General features: G+C 35.8%; 1 protein-coding gene across 7 annotated transcripts in view; it reads left to right on the forward strand.

Moving 5' to 3' along the window:
• Positions 1-17,511, forward strand: part of LIAS (lipoic acid synthetase) — a 24,481-nt gene extending 6,970 nt beyond the window's left edge. For 2 of the 7 annotated variants that reach the window (XM_072620523.1, XM_072620524.1), the window contains 5 exons: positions 5,986-6,114; positions 8,479-8,624; positions 9,380-9,450; positions 12,353-12,464; positions 16,509-17,511. In XM_072620523.1, coding sequence (XP_072476624.1) covers positions 5,986-6,114; positions 8,479-8,624; positions 9,380-9,450; positions 12,353-12,464; positions 16,509-16,561 — 511 coding nt within the window. In that variant the 3' untranslated portion in view covers positions 16,562-17,511. Of the gene's footprint in view, positions 2,034-5,985; positions 6,115-7,331; positions 7,415-8,478; positions 8,625-9,379; positions 9,451-12,352; positions 12,465-13,176; positions 13,426-16,508 lie in introns of those variants that run through there. The other 5 variants (XR_011969556.1, XR_011969555.1, XM_072620528.1 and 2 more) reach the window with 5 other exon arrangements.
• The last annotated feature ends 1,886 nt before the right edge of the window (positions 17,512-19,397 follow it).

Genomic DNA, 19,397 nt, shown 5'->3' on the forward strand with positions numbered 1-19,397 from the left:
CATCTTTACTGTTCTTCAGTCAAGACTGGTCATTGCACTGACCTGAATTACATTGTCTTTTAGTGTTATTGTCCTTAATACCTTGTAGTCATTGTGCATATTCTTTTCTTGCTTCTGTTTACTTATCACTGTACCATTTCAAATGTCTCTTCCTGAGTTTCTTTGAATTCCTCATATTCATCATGTCTTATGGCAAATTGACAGTCTGTTACAGTCATTTATCACAGTGTGTCCAGTAGTTTCCCAGTTGAAGAATACATGCTTGTTTCCAGTTTCTTACAGATGTTATGGATCATTTTAATTACCTTTCATTATTTTGTAAACCCTGAGTCTCTCTCATGCCTGATGAAGAACTGGAGGTTAAGAGAACTATCTAGTGAGTAGAAAGGGTACATTATGCACATATAATAATACATGGAGGGAATCCCAAAAGCAATAATGTGTGGACAAAAAGTTCTGACATATATTTAGAAAAAAAGTGGATAAACTGAGGGGACGCAAAGGAAATGATCCACATTTATATTTCTCCTAACATTTATGATCCTGACTCTAAGCCTGGCACTCTATCTACTGTGTCACTTGTAAATACTAAATAGTAACTATTTCTCTTTTACCCTGCCAGTTTGATTTTTTTTTTATTTTTATTATTAAAGGAGCCATCCCTTGAGTAACTACTTACAGCCTATTTATTGAATGGGTGTATTTCATTCAAAGTGAGAATATGAGAAGACCTTAGCCAAAAATGGCTAGAGTTTTACCTTTGTATCCTGGGCTGTCTCCCGTTGTCCTGATGAATATCTGGCCACTGGACCCAGATGGCTCTCGAGGAAAAAGTAAGGCTGGTGACCTTGCACAGCACTCCCTCACTCAAATCAAAGTCAACTGCAAGTTGCCGTCATCTTAATGTCATGGTCCTCTTGGAGAATGAAGGACAAACACAAAGAAGACTCATCTTTCTGACTCCAGGCCTGGCACTCTATCTACTGTGTCACATAGCTATCTCAGAATATCTTAAGATCTGTATTTAATTGGATTGAGTGTGGTTAGGATTATTTAAGGAAGGGAAAAAGGAAATGGAGAACCAGTGGATTTGGAAGTTCAGTTTTTTGATAATTGATTGTGTTTTACTCCTATCTTTGTTGTAGCAAGTCATACTATAGCACAGAATAATATAATCTGAGATTTGGGTAGGACTTCAGAGGTCACATAGGTCACCTAATGCAGCCCATACCTATCTGACCAAGAACGACCTCTATAGCATCCTCTACAAGTGGTCATCCATCCTCTGCTGAATGACCTCCAGTGTTCTTAAAGTGAATATTCTGATCTCAGTTTAGTTTCATAATAAATGTAGTACTGCCTGGCAACTCATTACTAAAAATTAATCTGATGGGAACAGAAATGTTATGACTCAAACTGATTTCTTCATGTTAGAAATTGAGACATTGTTTCAGGAATAAAATGACTATATTGGAATTAAGTTTGATAATTCTGGGATAAGATTACAGTGAAAGAAAAGAGAATTTGGGAAAAGAAAGATCTGAGAAAGTGATACAAATATTATAATTGGAGGGTTTTTTATTAAAAATTTTTCCATTCAGAAAAAAATTCTTTATCCCTCACTTTTCTCCCCTCACCCCAAACTGTATTGAGAAAAAGAAAAAACTGATACAAACAAGTATAATGTTAATCAAAACATTCCACATTGTCCATTTCCCAAAAATGTTTCAATCAGCACTCTGAATCTGTCACAGTGTGAATAATAGGTTTTGTCATGAGTGCTCTGAATCGTGGTTGGTCATGGCATTATTCAGAATTTCTAAGTTTTTGAAAGATGTATGTCTTTATTACAAACCATATAAATTCTCCTTGTTCTGCTTACTTCACACAACATCAGCTGCTGTCTTCCTAGCTTTCCCTGCTCGCCATTGTTTCTTACAACACAATCATATTCTATCACATTCATATAATGTTATATTTTAAATGTTGTAATTTTTTCAGCCACTCCTCAATAAATAGTTACCTACCCACCATTTCCAGTCTCTTTGCAACCACAAAAATAGCCGTTATACTTTTTATACATCTGAATTTGTTTTGTTTAGAATTACTCTCCCCCTTAATCTATCCTACTTTTCATTTCCTTGCCCTTCTCCCTTTCCCTTCTGCTTTCTCTGTGGAGTAAAATGTATTTCAGTACCAGAGAGAGTGAGAGAATGACAAGGAGAGAAAGAGTGTGTGTGTGTGTGTGTTCATGTATACTTGCTTCTTTTAATGAATCAATCAATATGTCCCTACTACGTGTAAGGAACTGTACTAAATACTGACCAGTTCAGATGAGAGTGAGGTTCAAGTTCAAACATCTCCCCTCTCCATGTTTGTTTAGATTGCTACTCTTGTACCCTGATTATATAAGATGGTTTTCCCCATCTTTTCTCTTATTTACCCTTCCCCTTTCCCCAGTGTATTCCTTTTCCATGAATATTTCAGGATCATCAGAACATAACAGAACCACTTTGAGGCCCCTCTTTCTAATTAGACTCCTTTGGTACCTGAAGGGATAGCTAGATGTCTCAATGTAATGTTAAAAGAATAGGAAAATCTTCCCCGCCCATTAATAGGCCTAACTTATAGAGTCTGTGAACACATGGAGCCTATGGTCACATGAAGCCTGGGTCACATGGAGCTCAGACTGGGAGAAGCTTGCCCAGGGAGAGAAAGAGAGCTCACAAGCAAAGAGTGAGAGAGGCAGAACAGAGAGAAGAAAGCAAACTGTGAGTGGGCGGAGAGAGGAATTTGTCTAGGGGAAATTGTTTTTGTGGGGAGGCCTGACAGAAGGTTTAAGATTGTTGGTGCTTCCTGGATTAGTGATAATTACTCTGTTAAATCTTACCTCCTAGTATTCTAATTATGTCCCAAATAAATATTTTGTTTCTGCCTTTGAGGAAGAAAGTTTATTGTATTTTGTGAATTTACCCTGGAAATATTTATGCATATTCATAGCAGCTGCTATGGGCATTGACATTACACTCAGTGGATAGAGCATTGGACCTGCACTCAGGAAAACCCGAGTTCAAATGTGGACTCAAATATTTATTAGCTGTGTGACTCTGGGCAAGTCACTTAACCCAGTTTGCCTCCGTTTCTTCCTCTATAAAATGAGATAGAGAAGGAAATAGCAAACCATTCCAGTATCCTTGACAAGAAAATCCCAAATGTGGTCACAAAGAGTCAGACATGACTAAAACAACTGAACAACAAGAAAGGCACTTGAAAATGACAGGGTTCTGGGGGGGACATGTGTCATCTCCCTGTGTTAGAATGTAAACAGTTTATTCTTGTTTAGTCTTTTATCATTCATTCATGTTGATGTTTTTATATTTCTGCTAACTCCTGTGTTTGAGTATTAGGGTTTCTACACAAGTCTGGTCTTTTCTCAGGAATGCCTTGAAGGTCCATTTTTCCCCTTTAGGATTATACTCAGTTTTGCTGGGTAAGTTATTCTTGTAAGCCTGTATCAATTGCCTTTTGGAATATCGTGCTCAAAGATCTCGAGAGGCTCCTTTAAGTTGTGGCTGCTAAATCATATGTGATCCTGACTGTAACTCCTCAGTCCTTAAATTCTTTCTTGCTGGATACTTACAGGATTTTTTCTTTGACATAGAAGCCCCTGATTTGGGGTATCATGCTCCTGGGAGTTTTCATTTTGGGGTTTCTTTCAGGAAGTTACCATTGAATTTTTTCAGTTTTTACTTTGCCCCCTGGTTCTAAGATCTGGAATTTTTCTTTTATAATTAAAAAAATATATATGTCTAGTCATGGCTTTCAGATAATTCAGTGACTTATAAATTCTCTCTTCTCAGTCTGGTTTCTAGGTCAGTTGTTTCTGCTATGAGATATCTTACTGTTTTTTCAGTCTTTTGACTTTTTTAGCAAAGTTGATGGAGTCATTAGTTTTCCTTTGTTCCATTCTAATTTTCAGAATTTGTTGCTTGAGTAAGATTTGTACCCCTTTTTTTCAGGCTTTTCATTCCTTTTCTAATTCTTTCTTCCATATCACATTTTCCAGTTTTTTATCTAGCACTCTGATTTATCAAGAAAATTTAAGATTATTTTCTTTTACTCTTGCTTTATCTTTTCCAGGAAGTCATTCATTATTTTCTTTTGCGTTTGTGTCTTGAGGTTCCTTGCCCCTATAATAGCTTTTTGTGGTAGAATTCTTGGGGGTTTTTTTGCTCCATTTATTCTTCCAGCCTACTTCTTGACTTCAAAACTTTATGGGAGAACTCTACACTTCTGGAGGAATAACTGAGCTGAGCTTGTGTCCTTTAGGGCAAGGATTGACAGATTACAGCCCACCCAGCCTGCCACCTGCTTTTGTGACCCAAAGCTAAATTTGTTTTTTACATTTAAATGGCTAGTGCCCTTGTTCTTCCCCTCCGTGTTTTCTTCATTACCATTTCTTCTTTCCCAACCCGCACACCAAGGACTGCTAGTAGAATCCAGATGTGGCAGTGCTGCTATTGTTGATAGACAAAAGAGTTTGTTAGGGAAATCTTTACTGAACTTTTCCATTTTTCATCCAGCTTTTCTTTTGTTTTGGTTTCGGTCTTCCTTAAAGGACTTTGGCATGATCTCTTTAGTTGGATGTTTTACTGAATTTTCTGCATTGATTTTGATTTTTTTATGATGTGATGTTGGTCATGATTCCCTATCATCCCCTTCACTAATGGTTTTAAAAATGGATTTATACATTTAAACTGGTTTTGCTCTTGATGCTTCAGCTTGTTAAGGAAATCAGATGTTCGCTGGCTAAAGTGGTTTCTAGTTTTTTTTGGTCCCTTTTATATGACAATTAAATTATGTTGATCAGCCTTCTTTGGAAAATAGTCATTGTCAGTGTGGACATCTTTTCTTTTATGTCCTTCCCATTTTGTAGCATTAACAGCTTTCTTCAGTAAGGTCATTGAAGAAAGTATTGTGTTTCTTCAACATCCATTATTTTTCATTTTGAGGAGGGGGAAGTGGTTTCTAGTGCCTAGCAGAGTTCATTAAATAATAATGTTAGAATGCATTAATACTTTTTTTTTTTTACTTGAATTTTCAGGGGTCTAGTATGGTCTTGGATCCTTGAACTGAAGGGGTTGTACTTCTCTCTGTTTATAGGAAGAGTTCTTCATATCAGGGTTATTATAATGATTCTTCAAAAAAAAACCAGGTTCAGTTTAGAAGGGAAAATGTATTAAGGAGGAAATTTACCAGACTAGAAAGTTTGCTACATAGTACTTGGAAAATAGCAGAATTTGAACTCAAATGCCTCTCACTTCAAGTTCAATTCCCTTTCAACTATACCACATTTCCACCTTCTTTTTCCAGAGACTTGACAAGCAGTCATTCGGGGCACCGCAGATATAGTAGGTATTTAATAACTATTGAGCACTCTTTTTCCAATCAGTCCTCTCTAAAGAATGAATATTTGTGGTGTTCTCTGCAGCTGCTCTCCCAGGGAAACGGTCTAGGAACTTTATAGCAGTAATTATTAAGTGTCAGATTGTCATCAGTGGCTTGAAAAGGTTTTATAATAATTTCATATTACTGGAACTGAACGAGTACTAAAGTACAAGTGAGAAGGTTAAAGTTTAGTTTGCAGTTCATTTGAGGAAAGCTGGCAACTCAGTAACCCAGAAAATAGCTTTTACTGTAGTTCTAAGAAATTTAGGGAATTTCATTTGATGAAGTAAAACAGAAACTAAAATTACAGTTACCAGTTACTTGACTGAACACTGATTTAGATGAAATATATCCATATACTCTTTCCTGAAAGTATGCTGTTTGGCCATGTAAACTTTGTTTTAAAAACAAAAGCTGAAAATCTAAAGATTATTAAAAATTCCATTGAACAAATTCTAGAAATCTTGGGTGTGAGCAACAATATTATGAACAGTTCACTATTCGTCATTTTTATTTTCCCTATTTATTTTCCTCTAGGAATTCAAATATATTAGTGGAATGTTTGACCCCTGATTTCCGAGGAGACCTTAAATCTGTGGAAAAAGTTGTACTCTCAGGATTAGATGTGTATGCTCATAATGTGGAAACTGTTCCAGAATTACAAAGGTAATTCATACACACACACACACACACACACAGGCAAGCACACACGTGTTTTCTCTCTCTCTTTCTCTCTCTCTCTCTCCCTCTCCCTTCCCCCCCTTCCCTCCCCTTTTGTCTACCACTTACTGTCTTAGACAGTAGCCTGAGGCATTAAGAGGTGAAGTTATTTGCCTAGAGTCAGCCAATGTCAGAGAAGTACTCCACGCCAGGCCTGCTGACTTTGGAGGTGCCAGCTGAGTCATGTTGCTCCTTTGTAAGATCATAGTGTTATTTTCAAAGTAATTTTTTTTTAAAGCAGCACAATTCTATATAAGTGAACACTTCAGCCAGTCATAATTCTGTTAAGGAACAAGGGAGCTCTCATTTTAATAATGCAAAATAATGCAAAGGACTTTTCCTTTCATGTATGCTTGGGCTTTGTCTTAGAAAAAGTGACAGCCCCCCTTTTTTTCCTTCATATTCAATATTAGAAACAATTGCTGAACCGTTAAGATTTTACATTTAGACCTGTATTGGGTGTTAAAAAAATTCTTTTAACCTTTAGTCAAGATTAATTTTGAAACACTTGCATTTCCTTGGATTCTGGGAAAACATTTTGCTTCTATAGTCTTATTTTTTTTCCCTTTTTTCTGCATTTTCCCAACCAGTTACTTGACTTTTGGGTCCTTTGTCAAGAGTACGGTGTACTTTGGGAATCTGTAAGATCTCAGTTCCTCCAAGGTGGCACAATCAAGCGTGTACACTGGTCTGGGAGCAGGGAGAGATTTTTGTGCCCAGAATCTTAGCAGAGTTTCCTCTCCACAGCCACCTGGCCTCCAGTTCCACCAAGCCAGTACTGGGGGCTGAGATTCAGATAAGCTGCATGGGCAGGGCTGCCATTCAGTGTGAGATAAAGATCAGCTCCCTCAGGGCCTTGCCATCCAACAATGGAGGCTACTGTAGGGGCTGCTGTGGGAACTGCTGCTGCCTTCCCTATGTGGCCTCTGCAGCCGCTGCCTGAGGCCAGAGCTATGGGAAGGCCCTTCTCCCTTCCCCACCAGCTGAAAAAACCCTGTCATTGACCTTTGGCGCCTGTGGGTTGAGGGATCTGTGAACTGCTGCTACTGGGACTGGAGACTGGAGATTCCACCCCTGAGGGCTGTTCGAAAGCTGTGTGGCCAAGGCTGGGCTGGGCTCTACTCCACGTCTGGTGCAACTGACTTTTCCCATGGGCCTTTCAGGTTACCCTGGGCTGGAAATCTCCTCCACTCTGTTGTTCTCCACTTCTGCTGCTCCAGAACTTGTTGAGAGTCCCTCTCTACAGGTATTTTATGAGCTGTGTGGGGAGAGCCAGCATATGTGTGTCTTTCTACTCCTCCATCTTGAGTCCGTCCCCCCCACCCCCACCCTGGGAAAGCATTTTGCAAGGATTTTATGCAGTTGTTCTCGTTATTACCCAGTGCAGTAAAACTTGAAAGGAGCAGCTATTGCAAGCAGTTATCAGCATTTTAACTAAACCACAAACATATGGAAGAATTAATTTAATTCAGAAGAGAATTTGTTTCAGAAGTAATTAGTCTTTCTCCGGTAATTGTTGTGGTTTTAAATCACTAAGTTTTTCTTTCTCTTTCCCCTGCTAATCAGTTTCATATCATATATCAACCAAATTTAATATGAAAATAACCAGAAAGTTTTCTGATTTATATTAGCAACTTTCTGGTATATATTCTTTTAAAGGTGTTTTTTTTTTTAATTTCTTGCCATTTAAGCCTGGCACACAGCCCAGTACAGCTTTCCTTTGTTTTAGATCTCACCACCAGTCAGTGCCAGTTGACTAGTTCTGCTTAAGTAACATTCTTTTCACTGAAAATTCCAGAATCATCTATTTTTTTTATTTGAATGGCCTGGAATATTTTTTTATTTTACCAGCAGAGGGCAGCTTGTTCTTTATAAAGAGAATCAGCATAAAAGTTTCTCAGACCTTAGAATAGTAGATTCAACTTAATTTTTTTCCTTTGTTCAGTTACTAGGGCTTCCTTACCTTCTCCAAATTCCCATACACATTCCCATACTCTGACCACCTCTTTTTATTTATCTTTTGTAGCTTCTAGTTGCTGATTTTTTAGTACCAAAATGGGTATGATGGGAGAACCTCCCTCCTTGGACACTGTAGTATAACTTTGCCCAATCTTCCCCCCCCTCCTTTTACCACAAGCAGAACACCTAAGAATGGCAACAGCATCTTGTTTTTTTCTTACTTAACAGTAAAATATTTATGCAGAAGTACTACCACTAAATTACATGACATACAGAATGTACAGTTTTCTAGTCTTTTTAAGTCTTAAACTTTTTAATTTGATTCATTGATAACAACTGATCTTTTTAAAGGAAAGTACGTGATCCCCGAGCCAATTTTAACCAATCTCTGCAAGTACTGAAACATGCCAAGAAGGTTCAGCCTGATGTCGTTTCTAAAACATCCATAATGTTGGGCTTAGGAGAGACTGATGAGCAAGTATATTCAACAATGAAAGGTAAATTAGCAGAAAAACACAGGAAACCTTTCTTATGTAATATGGTCATTGGGAGGAGTCCACATCAAAGATCCTACCATATTCGTATGCTGCCTCCCGTGTTTCTGTAGTTTAAATATAACTGTCATATACAGAAAGTGGTCACAATCAGTGACAAAATGAAAAAAATTTTACTGTTTTACTACTTTGAAAGTTGGTTATCAGACCCTAAATGTGAGTCTTTTATATTACTGTTCTCCCTACCCTTGAATGAAGTTAGAACATAACATTATCCCTCACTTATATAATCACATAGCATCCCAAAGCATTGGGCTTTGTTGAATTCTAGTCCTAAAAGTCCATTTTCTGTGTTAATTTTTGGGTTTGTAGTTTGTAAAACTATAATTTTATTTGTTTCTCCCCTATATTTTTATCCTACTTAAAAACTATTTGTCTGGTCACTTATTTTAAAACTTAATTAGATAATTAGCCAATCTTAACCCTTTATAGTAGAATCCTCTTCCAAACAGTTAATTAGTCAGATATATCATACATCAAACCATGTCCTCCCAAACATAAATTCTACATAGAGAATAAAAACCTGTTAAAACATGATTAGTTTATTAGATGCAGCATAGATCTGACCCTGATTACCAGAGTTATAGGTCAATTTAAAGTTATCGCCCTTACTATTCCGGAGCACTCCATAGGAAGCCCTAGACCTAGATGTACATTGTCATAACATCTGCTAAGGAAGTTTGTGCTTCTTTCTATAGCACTACGTGAGGCAGATGTGGACTGTTTGACCTTAGGACAATATATGCAACCAACAAAGCGCAATCTTAAGGTACAGTATCTTTTTACCTTTTCTGGAAGCTTAATTATAATTTACATTGGATCTTCAGCTTTAAAGCTAGATAAACAAAATGCTGCCTAATTTTCATTTTATTCTACATAGAAATATCTTGTCGACACATGTCAAGGTTTATAATATTAGAATAAGAATATGCAAAGGGAATGGGGAAACCCTACTCATAGAATCCTAGATCTAGAGCTGGATCTTAATGATTATCAAGTCTAACTTCTTCATTTTACAAATGAACAAACTGACACCCAGAGAAATTAAGTGTGTTTGAGGCAGTTGACTCCAGATGTTCCTGACTCCTCGTCCAATGCCTAAGAATTATATGACCAGTATCAGAGAAATGAGGAACAAAGGAGAGGACCTTCAAGGTGCTGCTTTTGACCTAGACTTGGTTAATTCTTTTTTTTTAAATCTTCTAAGATATTTTCTTTTTCTGTTGTTTGAACTTGATACAGTCAGTGGACATTTCCTTATACAAAGAAGAACAGAAAGGATTGTATATGATATCATGATTCTCTATTAGAGACAGATTTTATTTTTGAAGTACGTATTAATTTATCACATAAGTTCCTACATTACCCTTCTCATCTTTGTTTCCTTCCACTCTTTTCTATGTACTTTTTTTGGCTAATTTCCACTCCTTTTCATAATGTACCCCCCACCAGAAAAAAATCCCTCTTTCCCACCAAACAAATAAGTACACCGAAGCTAAACCAATCACATATTGTCATGTCTGAAAGTGTCTGCTTCACTCCACTGCTAGACTGTTACCTCTCTTTAAGAGGTGGAAAGCTTCATCCAGCATCCGTCCTCTGGCACTGGGATTAGTGGTTGCATTGGTCATTGTTCTTTTTCTTTGACAGCGTTGTGGTCATTTGTAAATTGTTCTCCTTTGATTTTGCTTATTTCACTCTGTATCAGTTCATGCAAGCCTTGGCATGTTTGTCTTAATCTATCCATCTTATAATTTCTTAAGGCTCAATAACATTTCATCATATTCACATACCTTAGTTTATTTGACATCCCCAGTTGAATGAGCATCCTCCTATTTTCTAGTTCTTTGTAACAATAAAAAATGTTCTATAACTAATTTTTCTGCATATGGGACTTTTCCCTCTTTCTTTGATGTCTTTGGGGTATATACCTAGTCCTGGTATCACTGGATCAAAGGGCATATACAGTTTGTATGGTTCCAGAATGCATTACATAGTGCACCGACATTAGTGTTCCTGTCCTCCAACAACAGTCTCTTTGGTCATCTTTGCAATCTTAGGGCATGGCATAAAAGTTCAGGGTTGCTTCCATTTCTATTTCTTATATAAATGATCTGGAGCATTTTTTCATATGATTGTTCATAGTTTGCCCTTATTTTAAGAACTGTCTCTTCATATTTTTTGACCATGTATCTTTCAGGGAGTGCTTCTTCTTAAATGCTTATACCAGTTCCCTGTGTCCTTGGATAAGAGAGCTTCATAAGAGAAATTTGCTGCAAAGATTCTTTTTTTCCAATTGTTTCCCTTCTACTTGCATAGCTTTTCATTTTATGTGATCAAAATTGTGCATTTTACATCTTGTAGGTTTTGCTATCCCTTATTTGGACAAGAACTCTTCTGCTTTCCATATTTGTGAAAGTTATTTCCTTTCTATGGCTCTAATTTGTGATGACATTTGATACCATCTGATTTGGAACTTATTTTGGTATATGGTGTGAGATGCTGATCTGAATCTATTTTCTACCAGACTGCTTTCTGGTTTTCCAGGCAGTTTTCATCAAGTAGCTTCTCCTTACCCTCTTTGGATTTCTAACAGTAAACTTTTGAGTTCAGTGGCTTCTAGGTCCTGTTTACCTCATCTGTAGTCTTAGATGGTTTTAATTAGTACTTCTTTGTTCAGTTTGAGAGCTGGTGCTTAGGTGGTGCCATAGTGGATAGAAGACCCAGCCTGACGTCAGGAAGATTGATCTTTCTAAGTTCAAGTCTGACCTCAGATATTTACTAACTTATGTGACCACTTAACTTTGTTTGCCTCAGTTTTCTCATCCGTAAAATGATCTGGAGAAGGAAATGGCAAACCACTCCAGTATCTTTGCCAAGAAAACTCCAGATGGGGTCATGAAAAGTTGCACACAACTGGAACAACCAGACAACAACTTAGACCCTGTTCTCTCAGTTGCTGACTGCCTATTCAAAATGCTCTTTTAAGAGGGACTCTAGCCGTGTCTTTTTTTTTCTTCCAGATAAATTTTGCCTTTTTTTCCTAGTTTTATAAAATCACTGTTTGGCAGTTAGCTTTATCTCTGATTCTATAAATTTAAGTAAGTATTGCCAATTTTATTATATTGGCAGAGCCGAGCTTTATTAGGTCTTTTTTTTTTGCCTACTATTAGATAAAAAAGTACAACAGAAAAATAAGATTTAAGGATATGATTGTCTTTTCTCCTGTGCCATTTTTTGGAATTTCAAACAGAGCAAAATTGACTTTTGTATCTCCTCTGTTTCTCTGTCTTAGTTCTAATAAGGTACATGTGAACCCATGAAATCACTAGAAGGCAGAGACAGATAGCTAGCTAATTAAGAGGGAAAAGCAGGAACTTAGAAAGCAATATAACATAGTAGAGAAAGCAGTGGGTGAGAAGATGAGGTTCTTGACTTTTCACTTAAATTCTTTTGGCCTCAGGTCCTCATCTATGAAATTTGGAGAAGTCAGATTGACTGATCTACAAGGTCCCAGCCAGCTCAGAAATTCAGTTCTCTAGGTCATAAAGTAAATAATCAAGAGTAGACTTTCATTCTGATAAAAAAGGAGAATTCAAAGGCATTATTTTCCTGTGTTATGATTTTGAGGAACTACTAGAAATTGACCTTAACTCCTTCCTTAAATCTAGGTAGAAGAGTATATCACTCCTGAAAAGTTCAAGTACTGGGAAAAAATAGGAAATGAACTTGGATTTTATTATACTGCCAGTGGACCATTAGTACGCTCCTCATATAAAGCAGGTAAGGACTGCAGGACACTTTTTTTAAGTTATAAATTTACATGTAACATAAAATCCCAAACTAAAGTTGTGCAACAAATTACGATAGTTATTTTTATTTTTAAAATGTTTGTTTTGTAGGGTATTATATGAGCTTTTTTATTGACATGCTGTATTTAAGGGAATTATTTCTTAAATATAGTTTGCTTACTAAACCAAGAACTTTTTCTCTTTTAAACTTTTTCTTCTTTCTAGTGTTTTGTTTTTTTTATAGTGCAGGTGAAATGATATTTTTGGAAATAAACAGCTTGTTTTCACAGTTCAAATTTCTATAGCATGATGCTCAATAATATGTTTTCCGGAGGCACGTTTATCTTTTTGGCAAGGACTGATTTGAAAATGGTGCCAGCAGCATCTCGAAGTCCCTACAATCAGATAACTTCTAGCTATAAAAAAGTGCCTTTCTGACAGCATTATTATATGAACACTCACCTTTATAATTTATTTTTTCCAGAGGCAAAGAACTTTTAAAGCTTGTCTCTCTGAAATTCAGTTCTTACTTTGGGCAGTAACTTGAGTCTGAAAGAAAACATTTTTTAAGGAGAAAAATGCCATTTTAAAATGGAGTCAGTAAACATTCCATATACAGATTTAACCCTTCCTTGTTTGTGGTGATCCTTGTCATGGCAGAGGGTCTTGTGTAACTCAGTGAAACTATGATCTTTGCCATGCAGGTTTACCCAAAACAGGCAGGTCATAATGGAGAGTTCTGACAAAAGGTGATCCACTGGAAAAAGAAATGGCAAACTCCTCCAATGTCTTTGCCAAGAAAACCATATGAACAGTATTAAAATGCTAAAAGATAGAATATTGGAAGAGGAACCCCTTATGTCAGAAAGGCCTGGTGTGCTATGGTGCATGGAGTCACAAAGAGCTGGATACAACTGAACAACAACGACAAATACAGATTTAATATAAAGAAGGTTTGTGTCACATTTGATGTCAGTGGGATTTAAAATCCTGTTTGGTTTTGTTTTGGAAGAAAGCTGCTTAAAATATTTTTAGACATATGTCCAAAGAAAACATTTTAAAAATATATTTAAGTTCTAAATATGAACTTTTCTAACTTGATTAAAAATTGTTTCCACGTATAAATGCTTAAATATATTACTGTTACTCAGTGTTTTTTTTCTCCCAGGACATTAAAGGAGTTGTAATGAACTAAGAGTGAGTCTAAGTTATGCAAAGATAGATTCTCTTTTAGTGGAAAATGCTAAGATTATGGAACTTTAGAAATTAGTTACATTGCACCTCATACAATGATACTGAGAAAGTTAAAAAATATGCATAATTTTTAATATATGAGGACCATAATTAAGAAGTATCTCTTAAATTTTTTAAACCTTCACAGAAATAGTACTTAAAAATTTTTCTAACATCTAAAGACTAAACACTACTAATACATTTCTGTATTAATATATAGAAATAGAATTTTCAGTCAAGTTAGAAAAAGTTATTTGGATATTAGTCCACAAACCTCTTAGTGCCATTTAATTCCTCTGCTAAAGTTTAGATTATTCTAGACCTTGGGTTGTTTTTAAAAATTTGTTTAGTATTTTGTTTTTCTTTAGTTGCATGTAAAAACAATTTTTAGCATTTCATTTTTAAAACTTTGAGCTCCAAATTCTCTTTCTTCCTCCCTAACCAACCCTCTCCTTTGGAAGGCAAGCAATTCAGTATAGGTTATACATGTGTAGTCATGTAAAACAGTTCCATATTAGTCATGTTGTGAAAGAAAACATAGACCAAAAAACCCCAAAACAAAACCTCAAGAAAATTAAAGTAAAAATGTATGCGTCAGTGTATTCAGACACCTTCACTTCTTTCTCTGGGGATGGATAGCATTTTTCATCACAAATCTTTCAGAATGGTCTTGGTTCATTATATTAGCTGAGAATAGCTGTCATTCACAGCTGATCATCTTACAATATTGCTATTACTTTGTACACGATACATTTCACTTTGTATCAGCTCATGTAACCACTTTTTCTGAGAACATTGTGCTCATCATTTCTTTTAGCATGGCAGTTAGTATTCCATCATAATCATATACCAAAATTTTTTCAACCATTCCCCAATTGATGGGTATCTCCTCAATTTCAGATCCTTTGCCACCAAAAAAGAACTGCTGTAAATATTTTTGTACATATAGGCCCTTTTCCTTTTTTAATCTGTTTAGGGATACAGACCTGGTAATGATATTCCTATAGATCTTTGGGGTTTTTTTTTAATCCTCAAATGATGACTTGGGTTGACAGCTTGATAAATATTTAGCCCTCTTCTGCCAGGTTAAGTGGATGTTAAAGAGTTCCCAGGACTGTTGTCCCCATTCTTATGATGAACCTTATTGGCTACAGGTCTTAAAAATCACCTCATTTCTGATCCTGAGTAAGATAATGGGGGAGAAGAGGATATTTGAGGTCTGTACCTCAGAAAGTGAAAAGAAGGGAAGTCAGGGGAGTTGAGGTCAAATGACTTCAATCATCTATCTTTGTAAAGTTAGAAGGCAAAATTATCAGCTGACAAGGAAAGTGGTGGGCATGCAATTGAGGGCTGTGGTGGGCAATAGGAGAGTGATAGTGACTGCCCTCAGCAGACAGCCAAGTTGGGGCAAGATAACATTAAATTTGTACTGTATTTAGCATAGTTCTGTGACTATCTTCAAAAGTGCTCAACCATGTGGAAATGCAACAGAGTTAATAATAGCTGGACAAGATTAGCAATATATTAAGGAGATAAGCGATTCAGTAGTGGAGGAGAGGGCATTGCTAAAATGACATACTAGGTTAAAGGCCAGGTAGTCAAGGAAGTAGGGCCAGAACAAGGTGGATAAAAGGGGAAAAATATAGAATCCAACTAATACAGTAGAAATAAAGAACAAATATTAGACTCATAAAGGAGTGGGAAGGCATTAAGGAGTTTTTGATCAGATAAAAGAATTTCAGAGTTTCAGATATTAGAGCAGTTTTAGTGGGGGTAAGGCTTACAATCATGAATGCCCAAAAAGTAAAGTTGGAAATTGTGGGAGTGAGGAAAGGGTGTTAGAAGGATTGGTAGAATGGCTATTGAAGTCTTCAAGAATGATGGAAAGCGTAGAGAGAAAAACTGAGCCAAGTGCCAGAATCATGGAGAAAGCTAGGGGAGGGTCCGGATAGCTAATAGATCATAACAACATGATTGGGAGGATATATTGTAGTTACGATGTCAACTTTGAAAAAATATGTTGTATCATGGTGTTTGAAAAGAGCACTTAAGAAACATTTGTTGATTAAAGGAACATACAGATTACATCACCTGGCCCCATGAGACCAAGGAAAATAGAAACAAAGAAAGGCTAGCCCTACAAATGTGGAATTTTTAAGGGAAGGCATTTTTCAGATAAAGGGGAATTATACTATAGCATAAGTGCCAAATAAAAATAAAAGTTCAAATGGTGAGATTATTATGAAGCAAGTTTTATCTTCCCCTATACGATTGATTGAGCTAAATAGTTATAACCAGTCGTGTCTGTCAAGCCACAAAAATGTCTGTTTTATAAAACATCATACCCTAGTTAATAATGTGATAGATTTTGTTTTCAGAAATGAATTTTGCTGACAGTAACAAATAACAGACAGCTTACTTAAGGCAAATTAAATACATAACTGCAGACTTATGGAATAAGGATCTTTTATTATTTATACTATTAGGTTGTTAGAAAGAATAACAGATGAAAAGGAGGTAAACTAAAAAAAGATGAGAGCTGGTGATAATTATAGGAGCAAAAAGATAGCTAATGAATGATAAAGGTGAGGAAGCTAGCAGTTCTCTTAAGTTAGAAAAATATTGGCTTTGGAATTTGAAAGAAGATGCGCAGTCCAGTGTTGAAAATTTCTCAAGATAGCAAATTAAGCAACTGGGAACCATTGCAATTGAATAATGAAATTCTAGACACTTGAAAAAAAATTTTCAAATGGAATTGACTTTCATTGGAATATTAATTTAAATTGTTATTTTCCTTCAATAGGTGAATTCTTCCTGAAAAATCTAGTGGCAAAAAGGAAGACAAGAACCATATGAATCTATAAATTGATAAGACATCTTAAAGTTCCTGATGTTATTGATCCCACACTATTAGATGCGTCCTTAACACCAGAAATGCTTATGTCTGATGGAAATGTGACCTGACTTTATTTAACATTCTTCAAGTATTGAGGTGTTGGGTTTTTTTAGTGAATCATTTGGAGATTAGTTTTTCCTCATCTTCCCCTTGAACTTTAGCTTACTGAAATAAAAGCATAAAACATCTTGGTAAAAATTTGATGTAACAGCATACTTAAAATTTCATTAGGAGCTTTCAAAGGATCTTTCATCCACATTGCATATATGCATCATCACATCTTAATTGTGAAAACAGGCTTGAAAGCAGTATTCATTATCAGTCATGACTACAAACAGTTAACTTGCCCATGTATAGTTGTCTGTCAGCACTGAAATAATTGGAAGAGGTTTGTTTCTTCATGTTTTGAATGGAGATTTCATATCAATATAAGTATTATAATGTGAAAGAGATAATTTTACGTTACTATTTGTCTGAGGGAAGAGTTTAAAAGGACTCTGATGAATAAGTAAACCAGCAAATGTTTTTGTTAGGAAATTTATTTTTTCCTTTTTAAATAGTATTTTATGTTTTTCCAATTACATGAAAAGACAGTTTTTAACATTCATTTTTTTAAAACTTTGAGTTCTCAATTTTCACTCTTCATTCCTCCCAAAATGGAAAGCAATTTGATGTAGATTATATATGTGCAATCATGTAAATCATATATTTATATTAGTCATATTGAGAAAGAAGAAATAGACCAAAAGAAAAAAAATAACATGAAAACAGCATGCTTTTGGATCTGCATTTGGACTCTATCGGTCATTTCTCAATCAGGAAATTAATTTAGATTGTAACAATGTCAAATATGTGTCAAATTTGAAATATATTCAGTTGGCTGTTCGATTAAAGTATTTAACCATTGGAAGAGAGAAATTTACAGTTTTTTATTTTAAAAAACAACCAAATAGTAAGAACTGAGAAAAAAATGGAAAGCCAACGTAGATTGCAGTAACATTATTTTGCATTTCCTGTAGATAATTGTTTTACAGCTTATATATAGCCAGTGTATAAGACACATAAAATCTTATCTCACTATGGATTTAACAGATATGTGCTCAAGAGAAGAGACCCAAGGTATAGAGAAGGCTGCAATCAGTAATAAATATTTGTGCCTGTGTGTGAGGCCTAATCATTCAGGTAAGTTAATATAGAGAATAATCAAAGAATACAATTTCATCGATCACAAATCTAAGACAAAAATGTAGATGTGGATGCATATGGAATAAGTAACATTTAAGTCGAATGCACAATTCTGATCCATAAATTATGGTGATTACACATAAGATTTTTTGTTACAAATGCTTCCATTAAAGGATAAAGAATAAATCATAACCTGGGAAAACTTAAATGAACTGATGTAAAGTGATGTGAGCAGAACCAGGAGAACATTGTACATAATAACAGTAATGTTGTAAGAATGATCAACTGTGAAAGACTTCGGTACTCTGATCAAGACAGTGATCCAAGATAGTTCCAAAGGATCCTTGATGAAAAAAGTTATCTATCTCCAGAGAAAGAACTCATGAACCTTGAGTGCAGATTTAAGCACACTTTAAAAAAAATTTTTTTAGTGTTTTCTTTTTTTGAATACTTTTCACAATCACATGTAAAAATTTTTAACATTCATTTTTTAAAATTCTTAGTTCTAAATTCTTTCCCCCTTTTCCTCCCTGAGATGGTGAAGAATTTGATATAGGTTGTATCTGTGCAGTCATGCAGAACATTCCCATGTTAGTCGTGAAAGAAACCATGTGTTTTCTTTTACAACATAGGTAATATGTTCTGCATGACTTCACACGTGTAATCGGTATCATATTGCTCACTCTCTAAAGGGGCATAAGGGAAGGAGAGAATTTAGAACTCAGTTTTTTAAAAATGAATGTTAAAAATTTTTATATGTAATTGGGAAATATTCAGTAAAATATTTTTTAAATGGTAATAAAGGTACTCCTTAAAGAAAGAAAGAACTTAAGAGGAGTGATGTTCATGTACCAAAATTTGTTCAACCTTTCTTCAGTAGGTACAATTTGTTTCCAGTTCTTTGCTATGATTAAAAAGTGCTGCTATAAATGTTTTGGTGTTTATAAAAACTTTTTTTAGTATTAATGGTCTGACAGCAGGTAGGTGCTTTCTTTGGCTAAGGTTTTGGTTCTTTTGTTAGAAGGAACAAGCAAGGTTAGGATCATTTGCCCAAAGAGGTGTGCTTGTTGCACTGCGCATGAAGATTCTGCATGAGCTCTTTGTTCAAGCATAGACCTTGTCATCAGATGTCTTTGAACGATGTCTTTGAACCCCAAAGTCACCGCATGTCCTGGCTCTAGCCCTTCGATCTCATAGACTTACACCTAGGCTCCCACAGCTGACCTTACTCTGGTGCAGGTGTACAGACCTCTTGCCTCAGGCCCTTTTTGCTTCATATTTCATGCTTACCACTCCAGCCCCTATATGACCTACCCCTTGCTACTTGCCTTCACAAATGGGCAGTGGCTTTCCATTTGCTTGCCACGGCTCACAGAATAGACCCAGAGGAAACCAGACATTATTCCGCTGTCATCAGTCACTGCTTATTAAGCTGGAAAAAGGTTTAAAGAATGGAATGTTTCAGACTTGTGTATTTCTAGTTGACGGTTCTCCCAGAGCATAAGTATTTGCACAGATGACCAACATACTAGGGGAAGTTAGCATCAGAATCCTGAAGAGCTGTGTTTCTCATCCTAGAGCAAAGGTTTGTTGTTGTTATGGGCCCCCTTG

This window comes from Notamacropus eugenii, chromosome 6 (genome assembly GCF_028372415.1).
Source record: "Notamacropus eugenii isolate mMacEug1 chromosome 6, mMacEug1.pri_v2, whole genome shotgun sequence".
Taxonomy (NCBI): Eukaryota; Metazoa; Chordata; class Mammalia; order Diprotodontia; family Macropodidae; genus Notamacropus; species Notamacropus eugenii.